The 23,814-nt window shown below is 47.5% G+C and overlaps 1 protein-coding gene across 3 annotated transcripts in view; it reads left to right on the top strand.

Moving 5' to 3' along the window:
* Nucleotides 1–23,814, top strand: part of STX18 (syntaxin 18) — an 897,615-nt gene that overhangs the window by 761,770 nt on the left and 112,031 nt on the right. For all 3 annotated transcript variants that reach the window (XM_078686654.1, XM_078686620.1, XM_078686645.1), the window contains one exon: nt 17,130–17,210. In XM_078686654.1, coding sequence (XP_078542780.1) covers nt 17,130–17,210 — 81 coding nt within the window. The remainder of the gene's footprint in view (nt 1–17,129; nt 17,211–23,814) is intronic.

The raw sequence follows: 23,814 nt of genomic DNA, 5'->3' as shown, positions 1-23,814 counted from the left end.
GGCAAAAAAGGGCCCCATACTAAATTGGCAGCCATCATGCAATGGCTAACTCTCACACAATTGGCACCATAAACAGCTCCCTTTTTCTAATTTGGCTTACAACTAGTACGGCAGGCATCTTGTTACGGCTAGTTCTGATTCATTCGGAAACAAAAGCAACACGCACTTTACAACTTAACTCCCTTTTTACTGGTATGCTGGAAAGTGGCACTCTTGTCTGTCATTGCCCACTCTAATGACCTTCTTCAAAAACTGCATCTTTGTTGACATCATCATCTCCTGCTCATCTGAAATGCCCAAACATGTCTGAGCTGACGCTCTGCGCTGGTGATTGACGAGCAACACTCTTGAGTGACCTAACTCAGTCGCTATAGTTCCATCACGCCGTGGTACCTGGAGACCCATCCCCTCTACTGCCTACTGGTCCCTACCCAACCATCATGTCGGGTCCTGGCCTGTCTGTGTCTGGGGAAAACTCTTATACTCTACCCCCCAAACCTCTCCAAAACCGCCACTAAATCTTTCAAGCACGCTACCCTAAAAAGACACCCCAAGACGCTGATATCTGACCTGCGCTACAGCGCGGACATCGGCACAGTCATTATTGACCTTATCTTCTACTCCAGAAGAACCGCCTCCTGGCGAAAAACCCTTGCGCACCTTCTCAATATTCTCTTAACCAGGAACATTCCATATGGCACCAAGCTCACCATAGCACCCTCCCCAACCTTGCGAGCTGACCTCACCATCACCCTCTACAATAACAGCATAGTTCTAATCCAAGCCTCAAGCAATAACCTCAATAAATTCTCAAACCTTTTCCCCCTCCTCAGAAACCATGTGCTCAACTCTGAAAGGGTAACTAACACCCGCACCATTGACCCACCGTCCTGCCAGCCTAACATACCTAGCCATCCACATACCAACCCTCCAAGGGCCTCTTTCTTAGTTCATCCTATCCCCCCAACATGTCTCCTGTCCCTGGCTACAGAATCTCACCTACACCTGTGATCTCCTCGCACCTAGTGCCCCCACTGACGGGGAGACTGATACGCTCCCAATGTCCCCTGTTTCTGAGAGAGCTAGCCCTTTAATGGCTCCCACCACTGATCACCTCTACCATCATAGTTCGTCCCCCGGCACCTCTAACAGAGCCGCCCCTAGACCTCCGACCTCCTCCCCGCCAGCCATCCACCAAATCGTGAGCTAGGTACTCCTCCTCCAAAGACCCTGGAGTCTGCTCAAGCCAATCCTTCTACCCTTACACCGTTACATGCCCCCTGGACTGCTCCTGAGGTTTTGAACCCCTGCCCTTTAGCACCCCCACTTTAAACTGGTCTTGAAACTCTGCACTCCAGAGCGGCTAAACTCACCCAGAGCATTCATAGCTCCATCCTGGACATTGTGAACCTCCTTCACCTTGCCGAGCTCTCACTTGCTAACCTCAAGCCACCCCATACCTCCCCCCCACCGAACACCGAGCCTCCCAAGCACCCACTGCCGCTACCTCTGAGACATCTTCGCCCACGCAAACAACCCTGCCTCCTCTCTGAGGAGGAATCCTGAGCTCTCTCACTCTCTTACAACGCTCCCACCGCCTCCTCTAATCCTCTAGACCTCACGGGGAAACTAAATCCAAGCCATCCTCCAAGCCCACAACTCTGTCCCAGCCATCCCCGTCCACTAGATACGAGTCCTGAACACCCCATCAGCACGGTCACCATCAACCCCAACAGGCCAGCTACCCTCCATAATAGAAGTGTGGTAAAAAGCAACCTCGCACCTGTATTTCTATCCGCCCAGACTCCTGACACTCCCCCAGACACTCCCCATCTGGTCTTTTAATCAACTGCCGTTCAGCAGTCAAGCATGCCGCTGATATTGCTGACCTTGCCCTGGACAAAAACCTAGACCCAGCCATACTAACTGAATCTTGGCTAAATTAATACTCTTCCCCTTGCCTGAACTCATTAGTCCCTCCCAATTACAACATCGCCAGACTGGACAGACACTCCAAAAAGAAAGGAGGAGGCATTGCCTGAATCTACCGATCCTCCCTGCTTGTCACAGAACTCTCGACGGACTCCACCGACTCCTGTGAATACCTCGCACTCTCCATCTGCAGCAACTCATTACACCTTTGTAACTTGCACATTTTTTACCACCCCCAGGTTCCAACGACTCTTTCACTGATCACCTCTTGGTAATCATCACAACTAAGATTTCCTCCAATGCCACAGAGGTTTTCCTGGGTGATTTCAACCTGCACGGGAATGACACTAAAGATCCCTATGTCAACGCCATCAAAGACCTCCTAACTGACCAAGCCCTGACTGAAGCCTGCTCTCTGCCAACCCACTCAAAAGGGGCCATCCTTGACTGGATCATTTCTAAGGAATCCGCAGTCAAGCTTATTTCCAAAGAACCATGTGACTGGTCTGACCATCACTCCATGTCTTTCATGTTACCCGGGACCCGCAAGACGAAGACGTCTCAACCGGTGATTCCCAAACTCTGGACCAGAGACACAAAGAACCTCGACCATATGAAACTAGAGGCTCGCTGCAAATCTGACCCCCACTCGCACATAACCACGGTCAGCGACCTCAATGAGCATTACTCGTCGACCATTTCAAACATTCTGGACGACCTTGCCCCTCTAAAACTAAAAAGAACACAAATCAAAGACAGAAACCCTTGGTTCACTGGTTCCCTCAACATGGAGAGGAGAGCCCTACGGCAATCTGAAAGAATCTGGAGACAACACCCCTCTGCAACTCATCTAAAACTTCTCCGCCAGGCGAGAAACGCCTACAACAAGCACATCCTCAATTGCAAAAAATAATATTTCAGATCGGAATTGGGGAACGTCAAGAATAGACCCCGAAACCTCTTTGAACTGGTCAAACTCCAATGTAATAAACTGGCTAAAACACCGAAAGAATCCCCAAAATCGCTAATATCGTCAGATGAATTCTCCTCCTTCTTCACTGATAAAATCACGGGATTAGGAATTGAACTCAGTACCGCCACCTACTCCCAACCCCTTCCTGTCCTGCCCTCTTGTTCCGCACTAACCATCCAGGCCTCTTAAAAACCAAGCCCGCTGGACTGACTTCGAATACTATAACGAAGACTCCATCTCACAAATCCTCTCTACCTTAAAACCAAATAACCACTTCAATGACCCTATACCTTCCAACTGCCTCGCTGCTGTCTCCCAATCCATTGTTCCTTGCTGGACTGCAATTATCAACGCCTCTCTCCAGCAGGGCTTGATCCCGGACCCTTTGAAAGCCGGCCAAGTCCTCCCCATTTTGAAAAAACCTTCACTGGATCCAGCCTCCCCTGACAATTTCAGACCTATCCCCAATATCCTGCTATTAGCCAAAGTACTGGAGAAGTGTGTACAACAGCAACTAAGTCAGCACATCAACAACTTCCACCTACTTGATGACTTTCAATCTGGATTCAGACCAGGGCACAGCACTGAAACTACTATGCTCCACATCGTGGATGATGCCCTCCAAGCCCTAGACCAAGGCAAAGCCTGCCTTCTACTCCACCTTGATGTATCCTCCGCCTTCGATGTGGTCAGCCATGAAAAACTACTTGAACGCCTCAAATTCAGGAAGGGTCTGCATGGCGTAGTCCTAGAATGGTTCAGGTCCTTCCTCCACAACCGATCTCAGAGATTCCTCATCAACGGCAACCTATCAGCTCCCATCCCGGTCACATTCGGAGTCCCCCAAGGTTCAACCCTGTCCCCCACCCTCTTTAATCTTTACCTAGAGCCACTCACCGGAGTTCTCCGTACCGCCAACATCTCCTACCATATGTATGCGGACGATACCCAAATATACATCAATATCTCTTCGCTCAAGGAGATCCTCTCCCTGAATTAGACCCTGAAACTGACTGTCCAATGGCTAGCCAATAACTAACTCAAACTTAATGCAAAGAAAAATGAATTTCTCCTAATCTCCCCTTTGAAAGCCAACCCGGAGATTCAGATGTGGATCAACGCCATCACAGTCCTGAACTGCTCGCCGACCATTGTGGACTCTGCCAAATCCCTGGGCATAATCCTCGACTGTAACCTGAACATGCACGACCACATTAACTCGATGGCTAAAGCAGCCAAATTCTATCTGAGCTACCTTTGGAAGCTGAAACCTTTTGTCGATGCTCCTGACTTAAATATGGCAGTTCAAGCACTAGTCATCTCTAGACTGGAATATGGCTGTTCCACACTCACAGGGTTACCCAAGATCTCCTTAGCACCTCTAAAAGTCTGCCTCAACGCGGCCACCAGACTACTCACAGGCACCAGGAAGTTCAACCACATCTCGCCACACATGAAAGCGCTGAACTGGCTTACTCTAGAGGCCAGAATTCAGCTGAAACTGGCATGCATTATACACAAGGCTCTATACACAAACTCCCCTGCTTATCTGGCACAGAACCTAGTGGTATCCGGAGGAAGCAGGAACTCCCGGTCCGCTAGAAACCTCTTACTCCAACCTGTTTCCTTTCTGAAAAAAAAACCTACAATAGGGCGTTCACCGGAGCAGCACCAAGAATTTGGAACTCTCTCCCACCTGCCATCAGAAGAATCCCTTCTCTAGCACGTTTCAAAAAGGAGGGTAAATTCCTCGTCTAAGGCCTGCCCTCAACCACCACACTGTGCCTGACTAATCTAAGACTATCCCTTTCCCAGATCACCAACTCCCCACGCCAAGAATATATGGAACCTTTGTTGTTACTGACTCTGACAGTGATTGTAACCATACACCTGTATCCCCTTCTTCCCTATGTTCCCAGCACCCCGGCCCCTCTACATCTGTTTTGTTGATTTTGTATATTTCTGCACTTTAAACCTTTTGTTCGACAAACACTGTATATCGTATAAAGCACTCTTATACCTTCACGGGTCAAGTTCGCGCTCTATAAAACACAAATAAATAAATAAATAAATGGAAAGCCAGAAATAGCTGAAGGTGTCACACAATCCTCAATTGATCACCATACCCCAAAGCCTCTGCCCTAGTCTCCTTCCTCATGTCATCCTCAGCCCACACTCCCCTCTTGCTCCAGCCACGTTGTTCCAGATGGAATCAAGTAGGCATCGAGAGCTATGGAAAGAGCAGGTATTCTGTGGGTTCTTTTGTAGAAATATGTATATATTCATGAGAGTTGTGTAATGTTTATATGTGCAGAGTAAGACGTGGGCCCATGTAAGTGCTGGGTAATGGTGAATAGTGTGAGTGAGTGCAGCGTAAGTGGTGCGAGTGTAGGGTGAAAAATCTGCCGATGTGAGTGTTGGGTGAGCTGCATGAATGCAATGTGAGAGGAGGGCCCATGTGAGTGTTAGGTGAGAGGAATGAGCGCAGGGTGGGGTGAGCGGTGTAAATGCAAGTTGAATGGTGTGCCTGTGTGTGGTGCAGGGCGAGTTGTGAGAGTGAATGGTGATCTTTGAGAGTGAGTGGTGAGTGCATGGTGAGAGGAGTTACTGCAGCGAGAGTGGTGTGTCCCTATGAGTTCCGGCAGACCATTGTCCCTGTGTAAAGGAAGATTGAGAGGTTTGTCTGTGTGAGTGCAGGGTGACCGGAGGAAGTACAGACTGACTCCAGAGTGAGTGCTGTGCTTGTTTGCTTGGTGTGAGTGTTGTGCCCATGTGAGTGAAGGGTGAGCTGTGTGAGTGACAGCAGCGCCTATGTGAGTGCCCAGTGAGCGATTTGACAGTGTGAGAGCAGGGTGAGAGGAGTGACTGCAGGGTAAGAGATGTAACATAAGTTTTGGTGTGGGTGCAAGTGCAGAGTGGGAGGAATGACTGCATGGTGAGTGATGTGCTTGTTTGAGTGAGATTGAAGAGTGAGCAGTGAGCGTGACAGGTGAGTAAAGTGTCACGTGAGTGCATGGTTAGTGGTGTGCTCGTGTAAGTGCATCATGAGTGGTATGTTCGTGTAAGTGCATGGTGAGTGGTGTGAGTGCTGTATGATCACCGTGAGTGCAGGGTGAGCGGTGTGTTGATGTGAGTAAGTTTAGGGAGAAGGGCATGTGTTTATGGCAACGGGCATAAGTGTAGTGTGGTTGCTGTCAGTACAGAGTGAGTGGTGTGCTCTTGTGAGCGCAGGGTAAGAGGAGGATGAACGGTGTGTGGGGGGGGTTGGACGCATCTGGTAAAGCGCTTTTACCCCTATGGACATTGAACGCCTGAACATTCAAATTAATGTTTGCTAGGCTACTGGGTAGTTATTGTAGGAGAGTAGGATCTGCTTAGTATGGTTACCCCCACTTTTTCCTGGTGTTTCACTTTTTTTCGACTTTAGTCTGGCTGGGGCCCTGCTGTTCAGGACCCCAGTTTAGCCGCTTCCTCTCTAAATTGATTGCATGTACTTTAGGTACACTCGAGATTGGTTACTGGGTTACTCTTGTGAGTCCCTAGTATATGGTACCTTAGGTACCAAGGGCATAGGTACCCCAGAGGCCTACCAGGGGCTGAAGCATGTATTATGCCACCCCTGGGAAGCCTTCCAAAATGGCACCACAGGACTGCTACTGCAGCCTTGGTAAGGTGGTGCATGCACCCCTTACTAAGATATAGATTACCTATATCTACCTTTAATCACTGACACATATAAACCTATCAGTCAGTCCTATGGCAGGCCTTATCAATCCTGAAGGCAGAGTGCTTGGTTTTGTGTGAGAGGGTGCCCATGCGTGAGCAGGACCCCTCTGCAGCTTTCGGAATCTATTCTCTGAGGCTGTTCTGTGATGCAGCCAGACCATATACTCTTAAGTGCATCATAACCTTGCGGTAAATGCTAACTTTGGAATGGCTGCATGGAAACATGTCGTGTTTGGCGTCAAACACTTTGGAATCCTACCCCCTTCCAGTCCTGGTGGCGGGGTAGAATTCCACCCTTCTAGAGGGAGAGACATGTACACACCGGTCTAACCGGTAATAATTTAAAAGAGCCCTGGCATCACAAAATAGATGCCACAGGCACGGGTCTGACCTCCTGCTGCTGGACGAAACTCCGTCAGGGGAGGTCTGGACAATAGGTTTCCTGGCACAGGGAGGTGTAACCACCTCCCAGACAGGCTTTAGTGCGTTGGGGCTGGGTGGGTGCATTCAGAGAATGCTTTTCAGACAGTGCTGGGGGCACACTTGGTGTCCCTGTGCATACCCCAGTTCAAACCGGTTGCAGGGGCACTCAGCCCCTGCTCTGGCCGAAACTGGACAAAGGAAATGGGTATTAGCACCCCTCTTCCCTGACCCTCCCATAGGTGGGTCCCCAGAGCATGTCCAACCCCCTAACTTAGTATAAGTATGGGACCCCAGTCCTTAGGACTTCAGATTACACCTGGACGAAACTCTGCAACATATATCCTGAACATTCTACACGACTTGAAGACGGAAGAATCTCCCTTGTGGTCAAGGAGTGACTCCCCTGTTCAAACAGGCACCAAAGAAGCATCTTGTCGGTCTGCATTTTCGAGGCTCCCGCTGGACCCCGAAGTATTTGCGACTCAGGACACAGACTTCTCAGAGGCCGACCGAGAGCCCAGCAAAGCTGAGACCCGCAGCCCTCACGAGTGACGTGGAACCTGAACTCCTGGACACTGTGCTCATTTGCAAGTGCATCAACTTCCCGAGCTCTCCTGAAGTTGTGCGTTGGGCTACTTGTAGTCCAAGCCTCGAGCACCATCTGCACTGAAGATTGTGGGCCTACACTCCACGAGTGTTCCATGGGCCCGCTTCTAGCATTTCCGCTCGAGGCTCCTTCGTGATCCCTGGTCCTTCGACTGGTGGGTCCCCACGAAGGTAACTCTTCTGTTTCTTGGGCTTTCCTGGTTGCTCCAGACGTGCCCTGACTCCCCACCAAGGGGTGAGTTCCTCAGACATTGCTGGTCTGCACCGAAACCAATCTTTGCTTTCTGCGTGGGTTGATGTTGCCAAGGCTTGTTGGGTCCAATCTGGAAACCGACACCGCAGCACTCAACATCCTTCGTGGGACAGCTCGAATCCAGCATCTGGTCGTCGTCGACGCCTCCTGGTCCTCGTGGCTAAAGAGTCAAGTTTCACCTTCTTCACCTGAAATCACCCGACATCGGTGAGTATCTGCTCATCACCTTCCTGGTCTCTGACTAGTGATGCAGACTCTGTCCCCTCTGCTTTCAGGTTCTTCTCATCCTTGATCCAGGCTTGGATCCCTCCGGACACTTTCGACTTGGTCACCAGCAGCACTTTACAGCAGATCGCCATTGAAATCGACGACGCAACCCAACACCAAAAGACACCTATGCACCCGGCTTCCCTGGGTGAGGTGACTCGAGTACTCCGGTGCTCCCATGAGTGTTGACTCTAGAACCTCCTAGTTCTACAGGGGTTTGCTCCAAGTCCTCTTCTAAGTGTCCATAATCTTTAAAATTCCAACCGCGACTTTCCCCATGCAAGTTAATGGTGATTCGCGGCTGTGTTCAGACACTGCACGCGTCCCCCGTGGGTCCCCTGTGTCACTACCTTGGGTGGTTCCTGGTGGCCCCAGCGGTTCTAAAGGCTCTAGGCCTTGTATCTATGTCAGTCGTGATTCTTATACCACTTTCTTAATATATGGTTAGGTACGCCCCTAGGGCTCAACGATATTGTGCTAATTTACTCTGTGCTAAATAAGTTTACTGAATGTACTTTTGCCTCTAGCCTCATAAAGAGATTAGAGGGATGTGTTTAGAATAAATACATATTTTTTATATATATACCTGGTGTGGTTCTCCTTTCATTTGGTCATTCATGAGATTATAGACTGGTAAAACAAGCTGCTTTACATTCCTTCAAGACTTAGTCTGAAGGCTGCTCTCCACAGCTACCACTAGGATAGCTTTCTATATAGGTTGTCTTTAAACCTACCATCAATAAGGGTCGTTTGGACTGGTGCAAGGTGCCCACTAGATTAGTGGACAGCATATACCAGGCCAACTTCTCACAGTTACCTTACATTTCTTTTACTGCTGACTGTTGCTTTTACTTTATTTTATAGTGTGTGTGTGTGTGTGTGAGAGGCGGGCTTAGTATATGGTGCTCACTTATGTAAGTGTAGCACCCTGCACTAATAAAGACAACCCTTATGGTGATTTTAGTAGTCTTTGACAACCTTAGAAAGCTCTGTATTTAGTTTAAAGGGGTTTATAAAGCGCCTGGTGACGCCTCCCGGCGTGTCCCCGCGCTGTATGTGGTACCTTTGGAGAGCAGCCTTTAGGCTTAGTCCAGAAGGAGTGTAAAGCAGCTTGTTTTACCAGTACTTAATCTTATGGTATAGGTAAAGTGAAAATGAACCACACAGTGTAGTTTTAAAAATATGTATTTATTATTAACACTCATTAGCACAAGGTATTATTTCTACCCGCAGATATAAACATAATACTTTGTCGATAGAATACGTAAGTAGCACATAATGCACAGTGGTCTCCAGAGGGAGACCAAACCATATACTAAAATAGTGGAATGCGAACCACGACTAAAGTCAAGAATGGACCTGGAAAACGTAGAAGAGTCAGGGACCCAAGGAACCACTCAAGGTTAGTATCTAGGAATCCCATGGAGGCTGTGTGCAGATGGGGAACACAACCGCATTCTCAATAGAAGTCAATGGGTAAGTTACAGTTGCAATTTTAAAGAAGAATGACCCTTCCCAGCGGACCCTGAAGAAACCCTGTGGAAGATGGAAGGTTGGAGAGTCACCCCACCCGTAGATACCACAGGAACCAGGTTACCTACACTGGGGAGGTCCTGTGCATAGGTGCGAAATGACGTCAGAACCTGCCGTAGACCACAATGGAGGACTTCAGAAAAGATGCAGCTAACGAAGAAGGTGAAAGTATCCGGTGGATCCCAAAGGTGGATTCAAGATGAGAGGTATCTGCAAGCAGAGGGGACAGAGTCTATGACACCCAGGAATGACCAGGAGGAACAGAAGACAAATGCCCACCGATGCCAGGGATGCAGGAGAGTTGGCGGTGCCCTTGAAGTTGCAGCTGTATGGACCAGGTGACGCAGAGGAGGACCAAGAGCCGTGTCCCACGTCAGATGCCAAGAGCTAAGGAGTCAGTGTCTGGCAGGGGCACCAACAAGCCTTGGCAACAGCAACCAACGTAGTTGAAGAAAAAGGTGCAGTGTCGGGATAGCAAGATCCAAGTGACTCACCAGAAGCAGGTAATTCAGAGCAGGCCCGAGCAAGCAGGGTAGTCCACTGGAGCCCTCAAAAGGACCCACGGGCCGAAGGCACAGAAGTCGCAAGAGGACCACGAGCACTTCACCAAAGGATAAAGGCCCACGGTGCAAAGGATGCGTTGCAGGCAGAGATCTTGGCTGCAGGAGATGCTTGACACTGGAAAGATTCAGGGCTCCCTCCCAGAGGAGGGGCTGGACAGTTGGAAGGATACTCCCATGTACTTTGTCCAGTTTCGCACCAGAGCGGGAGCCAACAGCTACCTGAACTGCTTGGAACTGGAGTATGCAAGGAGGGCACCAAATATGCCCTTAATGCAGTCTCAGTGGTGCTGGCAACTAACCCAACCCTGCCCCAGTACACTAGGTCCTGTCTGGGAGGTGGCCACAGCTCCCTGTGACAGAAAAACCTATTGTCCTGCTCGAGCTTGGCTCAGCAGCAGGAGGACAGAATCATGTCTCTGGTCGGCAGCAGCCATAGTTTGCTGTTCGGGTCTAGAAGACTGGTGCCGGGAGCACTAAGGGCCTCCTGGAGAAGCTTTACAATACATGGAATCATACCTCCCGCACCGTTTACGGTGTGGCGGTATGGTTCCAACATGTTTGATACTTAACACAACAGGGTTCGTTATAGCCAGTTTAGAAATAGCCATTGAATAAAGACGCATGGTCACTCTATGTATCTTAATAGCTGATGCACTTACAACCCGGGATAATGGACACTGAAGGTTGTAGGGGTGTCCTGCTCATGCAGGGGTACCCTCACACTTAAACTGAGCACCCTGCCTTCAGGATTGAAAGGCCTACCTTAGGGGTGACTTATAGGTTTTAAGGTCAGTGAACTCAGATATAAGGAAATATATATGTTGTAAGTGGTGCTAGCACCAGCTTACACAGGCTGCAATGGCAGGGCTGTAGTCTCAATTTGAGTGGTCTCTCATGAGTGACATAATACATGCTTCATCCCATGGGAGACCTCTGGTGTACCTATGCCCTGGGTATCATAGTACCATATACTAGTTGTAGGAGAGTAGGGTCTGCTTCCTATGGTCACCCCCACTTTTTGCTGTGATTCTCTTGGTTTTTCGACTTTAGTGTGGCTGTGGGCCTGCTGATCAGACCCACAGACCAGCAGTTCTCTCTCTAAATTGATACCATGTACTTTAGGTACATACCAGATTGGTTACTGGGTCACCCTTGTGAGCCCCTGTATAGTGTACCCTAGGTACCCAGGGCATAGGTGCACCCTAGGCCTACCAGAGGCTGCAGCATGTATTGTGCCACTCTGGGTTGCCTTCCAAACTGACACCACAGGTCTGTTCACACTGCCTGGTTAAGGTGGTGTAATCACCCCTTACTTAGATATAGTATACCTATATCTACCTTTATATATAGACACATATACACCTATAAGCCACTCCTATGGTAGGCCTCGACAATCCTGGAGGCAGAGTGCTTGGTTTTATGTGAGAGGGTGCCCTAGCATGAGCTGAGCCCGTCTGCCTCTTTCGGAACCATCTCCTTATAGCTTTTCTATGATATAGCCATACAATATACTCTTAAGTGCATTATAATCCTCGCGGTTAATGCTAACTTTGGTTTGGCTTTACCAAAACATGTTGTGTAAGGTGTCAAACACTTTGGAATACTACCCCCGCCAATTCTGGCAGCGGGGGTAGCATTCCACCCTTCTAGAGGGAAAAGACATGTATGTTACTGCTTTACCCAGTCAAAGTTAAACAGAGCCTCAGCATCACAGCAGTGGCGTTTTGGTTTTTGAAACGAGCAAGACTTCTTAAACAGATCGATCTACAGACGATCTCGATAAGTTAATCAGCTAAAGAGTATCGCACTGCATAGTTTGGCCTAATTTGTTTTAAGATTGCCAATTGCTTTAAATTCTGAGGACCTTTTTAACAGCGATATTCCTATATATCGTGTATGCTGTGGATCCAATTAAGATTCTTCTATAAACCTTCGATAGATGCTCCAATCCATCCTATCCTTTTTGAGATAAGGATTCTACATATAGACTCGTCTGGGTTAGTCTATCCATCAGCCACCCAGTATTTAGCCCACCAATTTGTGGACCAATAGAACAAGGGCATTGCAAATATCTATTGATCAGTCCTGATGATGGTCTCAAGGAATCACCCATAAGAGACCGAAACGTCGACAGTTAACCTTATCCAATAATAATTCAGAATATTTATTTTTTGGATAGGTGTCTACAGGTTTCACAGAGAAATCAATTTCAATTCAATATATTTTTCCTGTATACCTGTATATATATTTGTATTTTATAACCCCTTGTGACTTTTTTTGATAAAAATCAATATTTTGCCTATACACATGTCTGTTGCTTTATGTTTAATGTTGAATGTTTAGTATATTTATGTTTGTTAATTTATGATTATCTGAACTAAACTCAATTTAGGATCACTAAGTATCCTACTAAATCAATGTTTAAATAACTAATTATTTTTGCCCAACAAACTCCCTTGGAGGCACTTTCTACCCATTCTATTACTTTACACCCAAGCCCTCAAGGGTATATCGGGTTGCTCACTGTGTTGATCACGTGTAAGGTGTCAAACACTTTGGAATACTACCCCCCGCCAATTCTGGCAGCGGGGGTAGCATTCCACCCTTCTAGAGGGAAAAGACATGTATGCTACTGCTTTACCCAGTCAAAGTTAAACAGAGCCTCAGCATCACAAAATGGATGCTGCTGCCACAGACACGAGTCTGACCTCCTACTGCTGGACGAAACTCCGGCAGGGGAGGCCTGGACAATAGGTTTCCTGTCTGGCACCTCCCCAGACAGGCGTTTTTGTGTATTGGGGCAGGGAGGGCTGCATTCAGTGAATGCATCTAGACACTGCCTGGGGCACACAAGGTGCTCCATGCATAGCCCGGTTCAAACCAGTTGCTGGGGCACTCCAGCCGCAGCTCTGGCACGAAACTGGACAAATGTAAAGGGGTGTGACCACCCCCTTCTCAGGTCCACCCATAGGAGGGACCTAGTCAGGTAATCCAGCCCCCATCCTTAGTATAAGTATTGGAGCTGTGTCCCTGGGACTTTAGATTATCCTGGAACGAAACTTTGATACAGAACTCTTGGACCTTCGACATTCTATTCTGACTAGAATACGGAAGACATCTCCCTTGTGGTCAAGGAGTGACCACCCTGTTCAAACAGGCACCAACAGCAACTTTGCCGGTCTGCAGTTTCAAGGCTCCCGCCGGAACCCGAAGACTCTGCAACTCAAGAACTGGACTTCCAGACTTCTCTGACCCCGACCCACATCCACAGCAAAGCTGAGACCCGTGGCAGACAAGAGAGACGTGGGACCGGACATCTTGGACATCCTGCATTTTGCTACCTGCACTCCTTTCCTGAAGCCTCAGTAAGTTGTCCATTGGGGTACGAGAATCCCCAGCCCCGAGCATCATTTGAACCGATGCCCAGGCCCCCACACTCCGCAAGTGTCCGGTGTGCCCCGCCTTGACAAGCCTGGGGCAAGCCTGGTTGCTCCAGGCTTGCACCAGCTTCCCTGCAACGGAGAAGCGCCACAGACCTTGCTAGGCTGCAACAGAGCCAATCTCGATATCCTGCGTGCGTTGCGGTTGCCAAGGCTTGTTGGGTCCAATCCGGATACCGACACTGCAGTCATCTAGATCACTCTTGGGACAGCTCGAATCCAGCTCCTGGTCATCATCGATGCCTCCTGGCTGAAGAGACAAACTCACCTTCTTCACCTTAAAGCACCCAACATCGCCTGGTTCCTTCCTGGTCACTGGCTAGTGACCCAGACTCTGTCCCCTCTGCTTTCAGGTTCTTCACATCTCCGATCCACCCTTGGATCCACCCGGACACTTTTCCTCTGGTCGCCTGCAGCACTTCTTTGCAGCTCTCCATAGAAAACGACAACGAAACCCGATATCAAAAGACACCAATGCACCCGGCTTCTGTGGGTGAGGTAACACGAGTACTCTGGTAGTCTCGGGGGTATTGGCCCTCCTAGTGTCTAAGTCTAAAAGGGTTCCGTCCTAGTCCATCCGGAAGTGTCCTTAAACTGTAACGTTGTAACTTTAACGAACTCCAAAGAAAGTCAATGGGAACCCGCGCCATGTGTTTAGACACTGCACGCGACTCCCATGGGTCTCCTACTTCTTAACATGTGGTTGCTTAGTGTAGCCACAGCGATTCTGTAAACCCTAGGCCTGCTTTCTAACTCTCACGTGGTACTTATACCACTTTCTTAGTATATGGTTAGGGAGGTCCCTAGGGCATAACGTATACTGTGCAACTTATTGTGTATTAACTGTGTGGCTTGTATTGTATTTTTACCTCTGACCTCATAAAGAGTGCAGAGGGGTTGTGTTTAGATTAAATAAATATAGATTTGATATATACCTTGTGTGGTGTCCTTTCATTTGGTATTAAAGGGACTATATATGGTAAAACAACTTGCTTAACTCGCCTACTGAAGTCTTAGCCTGAAGACTGCTGGTTCATGCTACCACTAGGATAGCTTTCTATAAGGTTGACTTTACAACCACCATCAATAAGGGTCGATTTGACTGGTACAATGTTCCCACTAGAACTAGTGGACATCATATGCCAGGCTAACTTCTCACACTAGGGACTTACCAGGGTAGACCAGTAGCCAATCTGGAGTGTATCTAAGTACTCAACATGTCCAATTTAGGGAAGAAGCACAGAGACGGGGGTTCTGATTAGCAGGATCCCAGTCAAACTAGTCAGTAAAACATAATGAAACCAGCAAAAAAGTGGGGGTGACCATGAAAGCAGATCCTACTTTCCTACAGTGTGTCTCACACAATGCTGCTTTTGTAACTGGAAACTTTGAAAGTGGTTGCTGCACACAATACACACCTTTCAACCACTCAAGGAGTTCAGGCACAGACAATCAGGCAAGGAGTAGCTTGTAGATAAAGAGAAGTCTCTACGCTAGCAGCAGCAATTATATAATTTTCTTAGCGGCTATTTGTCATTTTAAGTAGAGTCCGTGAAATCATCTCCCAATCAAGGAGTTTTTGAGCAGGGAGGATGTACCTCAAGACAATGAAAACAAGCATTGGATAAATCAATGGGTCTGGCTTATAACTGAAAATGCCAATTTGCTTTACCAATGCTTGTTTGTTCAATCCTGTCACTAATATTCCAAGTGGATCTAGAAATCAAGCAATGACAAATCCAATAGGGCTCGCCTATGTGAGAGCTATTTGCTTTGCCAATGTCTTTTAGCCATGTTTTACAGCAGCATGGCTGTTGTTCAACATAGCTAAACATTAGTGGCGTGGAGGAGAGTCTTGTGGAGTGGAATAGTGCAGAGTGGAGTGGTGTAAAGCAGTGTGGTGTGGCGTGGAGTGGCCTACAGTGGAATGGTGTAGGCCAGATTATCATAGAGTGGAGTGTAGTGGTGTAGATTGGCATAGAATGAAATGGCATAGAGTATCGTGGAATGGCGCAAAGTAAAGTACAGAGGTGTAGAGTGGCGTAGAGTAGAAAGGCACAAAGTAGAGTGGTATAAAGTAGAGTAAAGTGGTGTGGAGTGGTGTGGAGTGGAATGGCATGAAATTATGACATTAATGTAGAGTGGAGTGGCGCTGAACAGAGTGAAGTGGAGTGGTTTGGCATGAAGTAGAGTGGTGTAGAGTACAGTTGAGTGGTATGGAGGGGAGTAGTGTCGAGTAGCTTGGAGTGGTATGGAGTAGAGTAGGGCGGCATAGAGTGAGTGGAGTTGTGTGAAGTGACATGGCATAGAGTGGCATTGAGTGGAGTGGCGTATAGTGGAGTAGCGTAGAGTAGTACACTTGTAGGTGTAAGTAACTTAAACAAGGAACCAATCTTGAAATCAGTTCAAAGGTATGTGGCATAAAGGGATGATGGCTGAAAGGCAACAAATACAGGTGTGCGGCGGCAAGTATCATAAAGATGTAAATGTGTTGTTAGTGTGGCATTTTCACATAACCGCTTAATACAATTCATGTAAAATTTAATTTTATTTTAGTTGTATGAGTAAGCCAAAAGACGCAGGTGCAGATAAACAATGTCCAAAAACGAATGAATAGAGAAAGCAGCACTAGAACTGGAAACGGAGAAAATGTCCTGAAATGCGTACTGGTATGGTGATAAGCAATTAAAAAATAGTATAAAAAGATGTATATTAAAAGTGCAGCTTTGAAAGAAACACTACCTGAATCACAGCATAAGGAGTGAATGGACATTAGTTAAGATGAATCAACCTGTTCTTGGCCCATGCTCAACACAAAGTAAAGGAAGTGACACCTAGCACACGCTGGCCAATTAGGAGGCAGCAAAGAAGAGTGACAATGAAGCAGATAAGTGGTAAGCAGTTGGCGGGTTTCAAGCCCTTTATTATAAACAATACCCCTCCCAAGCGAGAGCGCATGCAGGACAGACCTAAAAAAACAGGTATAATAGAGTGACAATGCAGATTAGTATAGCTTGCTGCCAGGGGACTTTAGGAAGGGCCCTTATGGTTCACATAAGAATTGCAAATACAAACTATTGCAAACAGAAAGAGGTGTCTAGCACTTTGGCACATCCACAGGTACTTTATGTCATCTATTATGCGCAGTGAACTTTTCATATATTCATAGTACATGACTTTATCGTTTCTCAAAGCGCTTAATTTACAACTTTGCAAATACTTAACAGCGCTGACAAATGGATTTAAAGCTGGTAGCTCAATGTGGCTCCCTCAGTACATATCACTCACTTTGTATGTTGAATTGCAAGTATGTCAACCGTTTTAATTCTTATTAACATTTGATAGGAGAGGCTTATGTGCAGGCTGCTTTGGAGACATTTTGTCATTGTGCCTGTTTTTCCTGTTTCAAATAGGAGGGTGAGATTGACAATATTCACCAGCTAGTCGTGGGAGCATCAGAGAACATCAAGGAGGGGAATGAAGACATTCGGGAGGTAAGTCGTGGTTTCTTTAGTGTTTGTTTTTGAGGCACCATGCTTGTGATCATTAACTTTTTTGAATAGTGCTTCATATGGATCCAAGGAGCAATCTTGGTGCTGGAAATAGGTTATCTTGTATTTAGGATGCAGCAGCGAGATCTAATGAAAGCATAAACACCTCTGGTTACTATGTTGGCCTCAAGACTGGCTGTGTCAGCACGAATTAGCAGATAAGGCTCCTCCTAAACGTTTTTTAATCGTCAGGCAAGGGCTTGCCACCAAGGTTGTAAATCTAGTCCCTAATTGTGCCACCAACCACCACATCCAGTTCTCCTTTTTAGGGCTCGGGCCTACGTCACCACGAAGTGGGGCGGAGCTTCCGAGCTCTTATGTATTAGAAAAAAAAAAGAATTCTGAAAGGGGTCCGGGCTGCCACATTCCTTAGTGCGCGCCGCGTTTTTTATGGCATCTGCCTAGTGATTCGTCTTCGCTGTGCTGTCTATTTAGTAGCCTTGACGTGATAGGCTATATTTACTTTTCGTCCGTCATTTATTTCAGTTTCATGGCATATTGTCTGTGGTTACGTGCACGGCAGACTTATTAATCTTAAGTAGGAGCTGTCAGAGTGCCCGTGTAATGCAATACAGATGATGGGAGCGCGTTCACCATTGCATTGCATGTATCATGCGCGCGTGTAAAATGTACCTTTCGCGCACGGCAGTCCATTCATTTGAATTAGGAGCTGTCAGAGTGCCGCGTTCACGGCAGAGATAATGGAAAGAAGTTTCCTGTAGCTTCAAGGGCAGTCACAGTATTTTTTAAGATACCTCGCATACAAGCACCCTTGCCTCGCCAATCCGCGTGTCTTCTAAAATAAAAGTGCGCAGTCTTTCAAGATTTCTGAAAAGATATTTCTGTTGTTGCACGAACATTTGCCTCTTCTCTGCGAGGAGTGATTTCTGTAGCTGTTTTCTCCTCCCTTCAATATGTTAGAGTTTAACAGAGATTTTCGCAATAAACAAAAACACCTATGTAGATTGTGGCGTGTTTTATTTGCCATCACCTTGAGTTGATTTTTACGTACGTATTTCACACACACACAGTAGTGAGGGCAGAGTAGTGAGTGCAGAGTAGTGAGGGCAAAGTGTAGAGTAGTGAGGGCAGAGTAGTGAGGGCAGAGTAGTGAGGGCAGAGTAGTGAGGGCAGAGTAGTGAGGGCAGAGTAGTGAGGTCAGAGTAGTGAGGTCAGAGTAGTGAGGTCAGAGTAGTGAGGTCAGAGTAGTGAGTGCAGAGTAGTGAGTGCAGAGTAGTGAGTGCAGAGTAGGGAGTGCAGAGTAGGGAGTGCAGAGTAGGGAGTGCAGAGTAGGGAGTGCAGAGTAGGGAGTGCAGAGTAGGGAGTGCAGAGTAGGGAGTGCAGAGTAGGGAGTGCAGGGTAGGGAGTGCAGGGTAGGGAGTGCAGAGTAGGGAGTGCAGAGTAGGGAGTGCAGAGTAGTGAGGGCAGAGTGCAGAGTAGTGAGGGCAGAGTGCAGAGTAGTGAGGGCAGAGTAGTGAGGGCAGAGTAGTGAGGGCAGAGTAGTGAGGGCAGAGTAGGGAGGGCAGAGTAGGGAGGGCAGAGTAGGGAGGGCAGAGTAGGGAGGGCAGAGTAGTGAGGGCAGAGTGCAGAGTAGTGAGGGCAGAGTAGTGAGGGCAGAGGAGTGAGTAGTGAGGAGTGAGTAGTGAGTAGTGAGTAGTGAGTAGTGAGTAGTGAGTAGTGAGTAGTGAGTAGCGTAGTGAGTAGGGTAGTGAGTAGAGTAGTGAGTAGAGTAGTGAGTAGTGAGTAGAGTAGTGAGTGCAGAGTAGTGAGTAGTGAGTGCAGAGTAGTGAGTAGTGAGGGCAGAGTAGTGAGGGCAGAGTAGTGAGGGCAGAGTAGTGAGGGCAGAGTAGTGAGTAGTGAGTAGAGTAGTGAGTAGTGAGTGCAGAGTAGTGAGGGCAGAGTAGTGAGGGCAGAGTAGTGAGGGCAGAGTAGTGAGGGCAGAGTAGTGAGGGCAGAGTAGTGAGTAGTGAGTAGAGTAGTGAGTAGGGTAGTGAGTAGGGTAGTGAGTAGAGTAGTGAGTAGAGTAGTGAGTAGTGAGTAGAGTAGTGAGTGCAGAGTAGTGAGTAGTGAGTGCAGAGTAGTGAGTAGTGAGTGCAGAGTAGTGAGTAGTGAGTAGTGAGTAGAGTAGTGAGTAGTGAGTGGAGAGTAGTGAGAAGAGTAGTGAGAAGAGTAGTGAGAAGAGTAGTGAGTAGAGTAGTGAGTAGTGAGTAGAGTAGTGAGTAGTGAGTGAAGAGTAGTGAGTAGAGTAGTGAGTAGAGTAGTGAGTAGAGTAGTGAGTAGAGTAGTGAGTAGTGAGTGCAGAGTAGTGAGTAGTGAGCAGAGTAGTGAGTAGTGAGTGCAGAGTAGTGAGTAGTGAGTAGAGTAGTGAGTAGAGTAGTGAGGTGAGTAGAGTAGTGAGTAAAGTAGTGAGTGCAGAGTAGTGAGTAGAGTAGTGAGTAGTGAGTAGAGTAGTGAGTTGAGTAGTGAGTTGAGTAGTGAGTAGAGTAGTGAGTAGAGTAGTGAGTAGTGAGTAGAGTAGTGAGTAGAGTAGTGAGTAGAGTAGTGAGTAGAGTAGTGAGTAGAGTAGTGAGTAGAGTAGAGTAGTGAGTAGAGTAGAGTAGTGAGTAGAGTAGTGAGTAGAGTAGTGAGTAGAGTAGTGAGTAGAGTAGTGAGTAGAGTAGTGAGTAGAGTAGTGAGTAGAGTAGTGAGTAGAGTAGTGAGTAGTGAGTAGAGTAGTGAGTAGAGTAGTGAGTAGTGAGTAGTGAGTAGAGTAGTGAGTAGAGTAGAGTAGAGTAGTGAGTAGAGTAGAGTAGAGTAGTGAGTAGAGTAGTGAGTAGTGAGTAGAGTAGTGAGTGCAGAGTAGTGAGTAGAGTAGTGAGTAGTGAGTGCAGAGTAGTGAGTAGTGAGTAGAGTAGTGAGTAGTGAGTGCAGAGTAGTGAGTAGTGAGTGCAGAGTAGTGAGTAGTGAGTAGAGTAGTGAGTAGAGTAGTGAGTAGTGAGTGCAGAGTAGTGAGTAGAGTAGTGAGTAGTGAGTAGAGTAGTGAGTAGTGAGTGCAGAGTAGTGAGTAGAGTAGTGAGTAGAGTAGTGAGTAGAGTAGTGAGTAGTGAGTGCAGAGTAGTGAGTAGTGAGTAGAGTAGTGAGAAGAGTAGTGAGTAGTGAGTGCAGAGTAGTGAGTAGTGAGTAGAGTAGTGAGGTGAGTAGTGAGTGCAGAGTAGTGAGTAGAGTAGTCAGTAGTGAGTGCAGAGTAGTGAGTAGTGTGAGTAGTGAGTAGAGTAGTGAGGTGAGTAGTGAGTGCAGAGGATTGAGTTGTGAGTAGAGTAGTGAGGTGAGTAGTGAGTGGAGTAGTCAGTAGTGAGTAGAGTAGTGAGGTGAGTAGAGTAGAGTAGTGAGTAAAGTAGTGAGTGCAGAGTAGTGAGTAGAGAAGTGAGTAGTGAGTAGAGTAGTGAGTAGAGTAGTGAGTAGAGTAGTGAGTAGAAAGTAGTGAGTAGAGTAGTGAGTAGTGAGTAGAGTAGTGAGTGGAGAGTAGTGAGTAGTGAGTAAAGTAGTGGGTAGTGAGCAGAGTAGTGAGTGCAGAGTAGTGAGTAGTGAGTAGAGTAGTGAGTAGTGAGTAGAGTAGTGAGTAATGAGTGCAGAGTAGTGAGTAGTGAGTAGAGTAGTGAGTAGTGAGTGCAGAGTAGTGACCTATGTAGATTGCGGCGTGTTTTATTTGCCATCACCTTGACTTGATTTTTACGTACGTATTTCACACACACACAGTAGTGAGGGCAGAGTAGTGAGCGCAGAGTAGTGAGGGCAAAGTGTAGAGTAGTGAGGGCAGAGTAGTGAGGGCAGAGTAGTGAGGGCAGAGTAGTGAGGGCAGAGTAGTGAGGGCAGAGTAGTGAGGGCAGAGTAGTGAGGGCAGAGTAGTGAGGGCAGAGTAGGGAGTGCAGAGTAGTGAGGGCAGAGTGCAGAGTAGTGAGTGCAGAGTAGTGAGTGCAGAGTAGTGAGTGCAGAGTAGTGAGTGCAGAGTAGTGAGTGCAGAGTAGTGAGTGCAGAGTAGTGAGTGCAGAGTAGTGAGTGCAGAGTAGTGAGTGCAGAGTAGGGAGGGCAGAGTAGGGAGGGCAGAGTAGGGAGGGCAGAGTAGGGAGGGCAGAGTAGTGAGGGCAGAGTAGTGAGGGCAGAGTAGTGAGGGCAGAGTAGTGAGGGCAGAGTAGTGAGGGCAGAGTAGTGAGGGCAGAGTAGTGAGGGCAGAGTAGTGAGTAGGGTAGTGAGTAGTGAGTAGAGTAGTGAGTAGAGTAGTGAGTAGTGAGCAGAGTAGTGAGTAGTGAGCAGAGAAGTGAGTAGTGCGTGCAGAGTAGAGTAGTGAGTAGAGTAGTGAGTAGTGAGTAGAGTAGTGAGTAGAGTAGTGAGTAGTGAGTAGAGTAGTGAGTAGAGTAGTGAGTAGTGAGTGCAGAGTAGTGAGTAGTGAGTAGTGAGTAGTGAGTAGTGAGTAGTGAGTAGTGAGTAGTGAGTAGTGAGTGCAGAGTAGTGAGTAGAGTAGTGAGTAGTGAGTAGAGTAGTGAGTAGTGAGTGCAGAGTAGTGAGTAGAGTAGTGAGTAGAGTAGTGAGTAGAGAGTGCAGAGTAGTGAGTAGTGAGTAGAGTAGTGAGTAGAGAGTGCAGAGTAGTGAGTAGTGAGTAGAGTAGTGAGAAGAGTAGTGAGAAGAGTAGTGAGTAGAGTAGTGAGAAGAGTAGTGAGTAGAGTAGTGAGTAGAGTAGAGTAGTGAGTAGTGAGTGCAGAGTAGTGAGTGCAGAGTAGTGAGTGCAGAGTAGTGAGTGCAGAGTAGGGAGTGCAGAGTAGGGAGGGCAGAGTAGGGAGTGCAGAGTAGGGAGTGCAGAGTAGGGAGGGCAGAGTAGTGAGGGCAGAGTAGTGAGGGCAGAGTAGTGAGGGCAGAGTAGTGAGGGCAGAGTAGTGAGGGCAGAGTAGTGAGGGCAGAGTAGTGAGGGCAGAGTAGTGAGGGCAGAGTAGTGAGGGCAGAGTAGTGAGGGCAGAGTAGTGAGGGCAGAGTAGTGAGTAGGGTAGTGAGTAGTGAGTAGAGTAGTGAGTAGTGAGCAGAGTAGTGAGTAGTGAGCAGAGAAGTGAGTAGTGCGTGCAGAGTAGAGTAGTGAGTAGAGTAGTGAGTAGTGAGTAGAGTAGTGAGTAGAGTAGTGAGTAGTGAGTAGAGTAGTGAGTAGAGTAGTGAGTAGTGAGTAGTGAGTAGTGAGTAGTGAGTAGTGAGTAGAGTAGTGAGTAGTGAGTGCAGAGTAGTGAGTAGAGTAGTGAGTAGTGAGTAGAGTAGTGAGTAGTGAGTGCAGAGTAGTGAGTAGAGTAGTGAGTAGAGTAGTGAGTAGAGTAGTGAGTAGTGAGTGCAGAGTAGTGAGTAGTGAGTAGAGTAGTGAGAAGAGTAGTGAGAAGAGTAGTGAGTAGAGTAGTGAGAAGAGTAGTGAGTAGAGTAGTGAGTAGAGTAGAGTAGTGAGTAGTGAGTGCAGAGTAGTGAGTGCAGAGTAGTGAGTGCAGAGTAGTGAGTGCAGAGTAGTGAGTGCAGAGTAGGGAGTGCAGAGTAGGGAGTGCAGAGTAGGGAGTGCAGAGTAGGGAGTGCAGAGTAGGGAGTGCAGAGTAGGGAGGGCAGAGTAGTGAGGGCAGAGTAGTGAGGGCAGAGTAGTGAGGGCAGAGTAGTGAGGGCAGAGTAGTGAGGGCAGAGTAGTGAGGGCAGAGTAGTGAGGGCAGAGTAGTGAGGGCAGAGTAGTGAGGGCAGAGTAGTGAGGGCAGAGTAGTGAGGGCAGAGTAGTGAGTAGGGTAGTGAGTAGGGTAGTGAGTAGTGAGTAGAGTAGTGAGTAGTGAGCAGAGAAGTGAGTAGTGCGTGCAGAGTAGAGTAGTGAGTAGAGTAGTGAGTAGTGAGTAGAGTAGTGAGTAGAGTAGTGAGTAGTGAGTAGAGTAGTGAGTGCAGAGTAGTGAGTAGAGTAGTGAGTGCAGAGTAGTGAGTAGTGAGTAGTGAGTAGTGAGTAGTGAGTAGAGTAGTGAGTAGAGTAGTGAGTAGAGTAGTGAGTAGAGTAGTGAGTAGAGTAGTGAGTGCAGAGTAGTGAGTAGAGTAGTGAGTAGAGTAGTGAGTAGAGTAGTGAGTAGTGAGTGCAGAGTAGTGAGTAGAGTAGTGAGTAGTGAGTAGAGTAGTGAGTAGTGAGTAGTGAGTAGAGTAGTGAGTAGTGAGTGCAGAGTAGTGAGTAGAGTAGTGAGTAGAGTAGTGAGTAGTGAGTAAAGTAGTGAGTAGTGAGTAAAGTAGTGAGTAGTGAGTAGAGTAGTGAGTAGTGTGTGCAGAGTAGTGAGTAGAGTAGTGAGTAGAGTAGTGAGTAGTGAGTAAAGTAGTGAGTAGAGTAGAGTAGTGAGTAGAGTAGAGAGTAGTGAGTAGAGTAGTGAGTAGAGAGTAGTGAGTAGTGAGTAGAGTAGTGAGTGCAGAGTAGTGAGTAGAGTAGTGAGTAAAGTAGTGAGTAGTGAGTGCAGAGTAGTGAGTAGAGTAGTGAGTAAAGTAGTGAGTAGTGAGTGCAGAGTAGTGAGTAGAGTAGTGAGTAGAGTAGTGA

Source organism: Lissotriton helveticus, chromosome 1_1, assembly GCF_964261635.1.
Source record: "Lissotriton helveticus chromosome 1_1, aLisHel1.1, whole genome shotgun sequence".
NCBI classification, from domain to species: domain Eukaryota; kingdom Metazoa; phylum Chordata; class Amphibia; order Caudata; family Salamandridae; genus Lissotriton; species Lissotriton helveticus.
The sequence above is the reverse complement of the archived record's forward strand: the minus strand, read 5'-3'. Positions and strand labels throughout refer to the sequence as shown.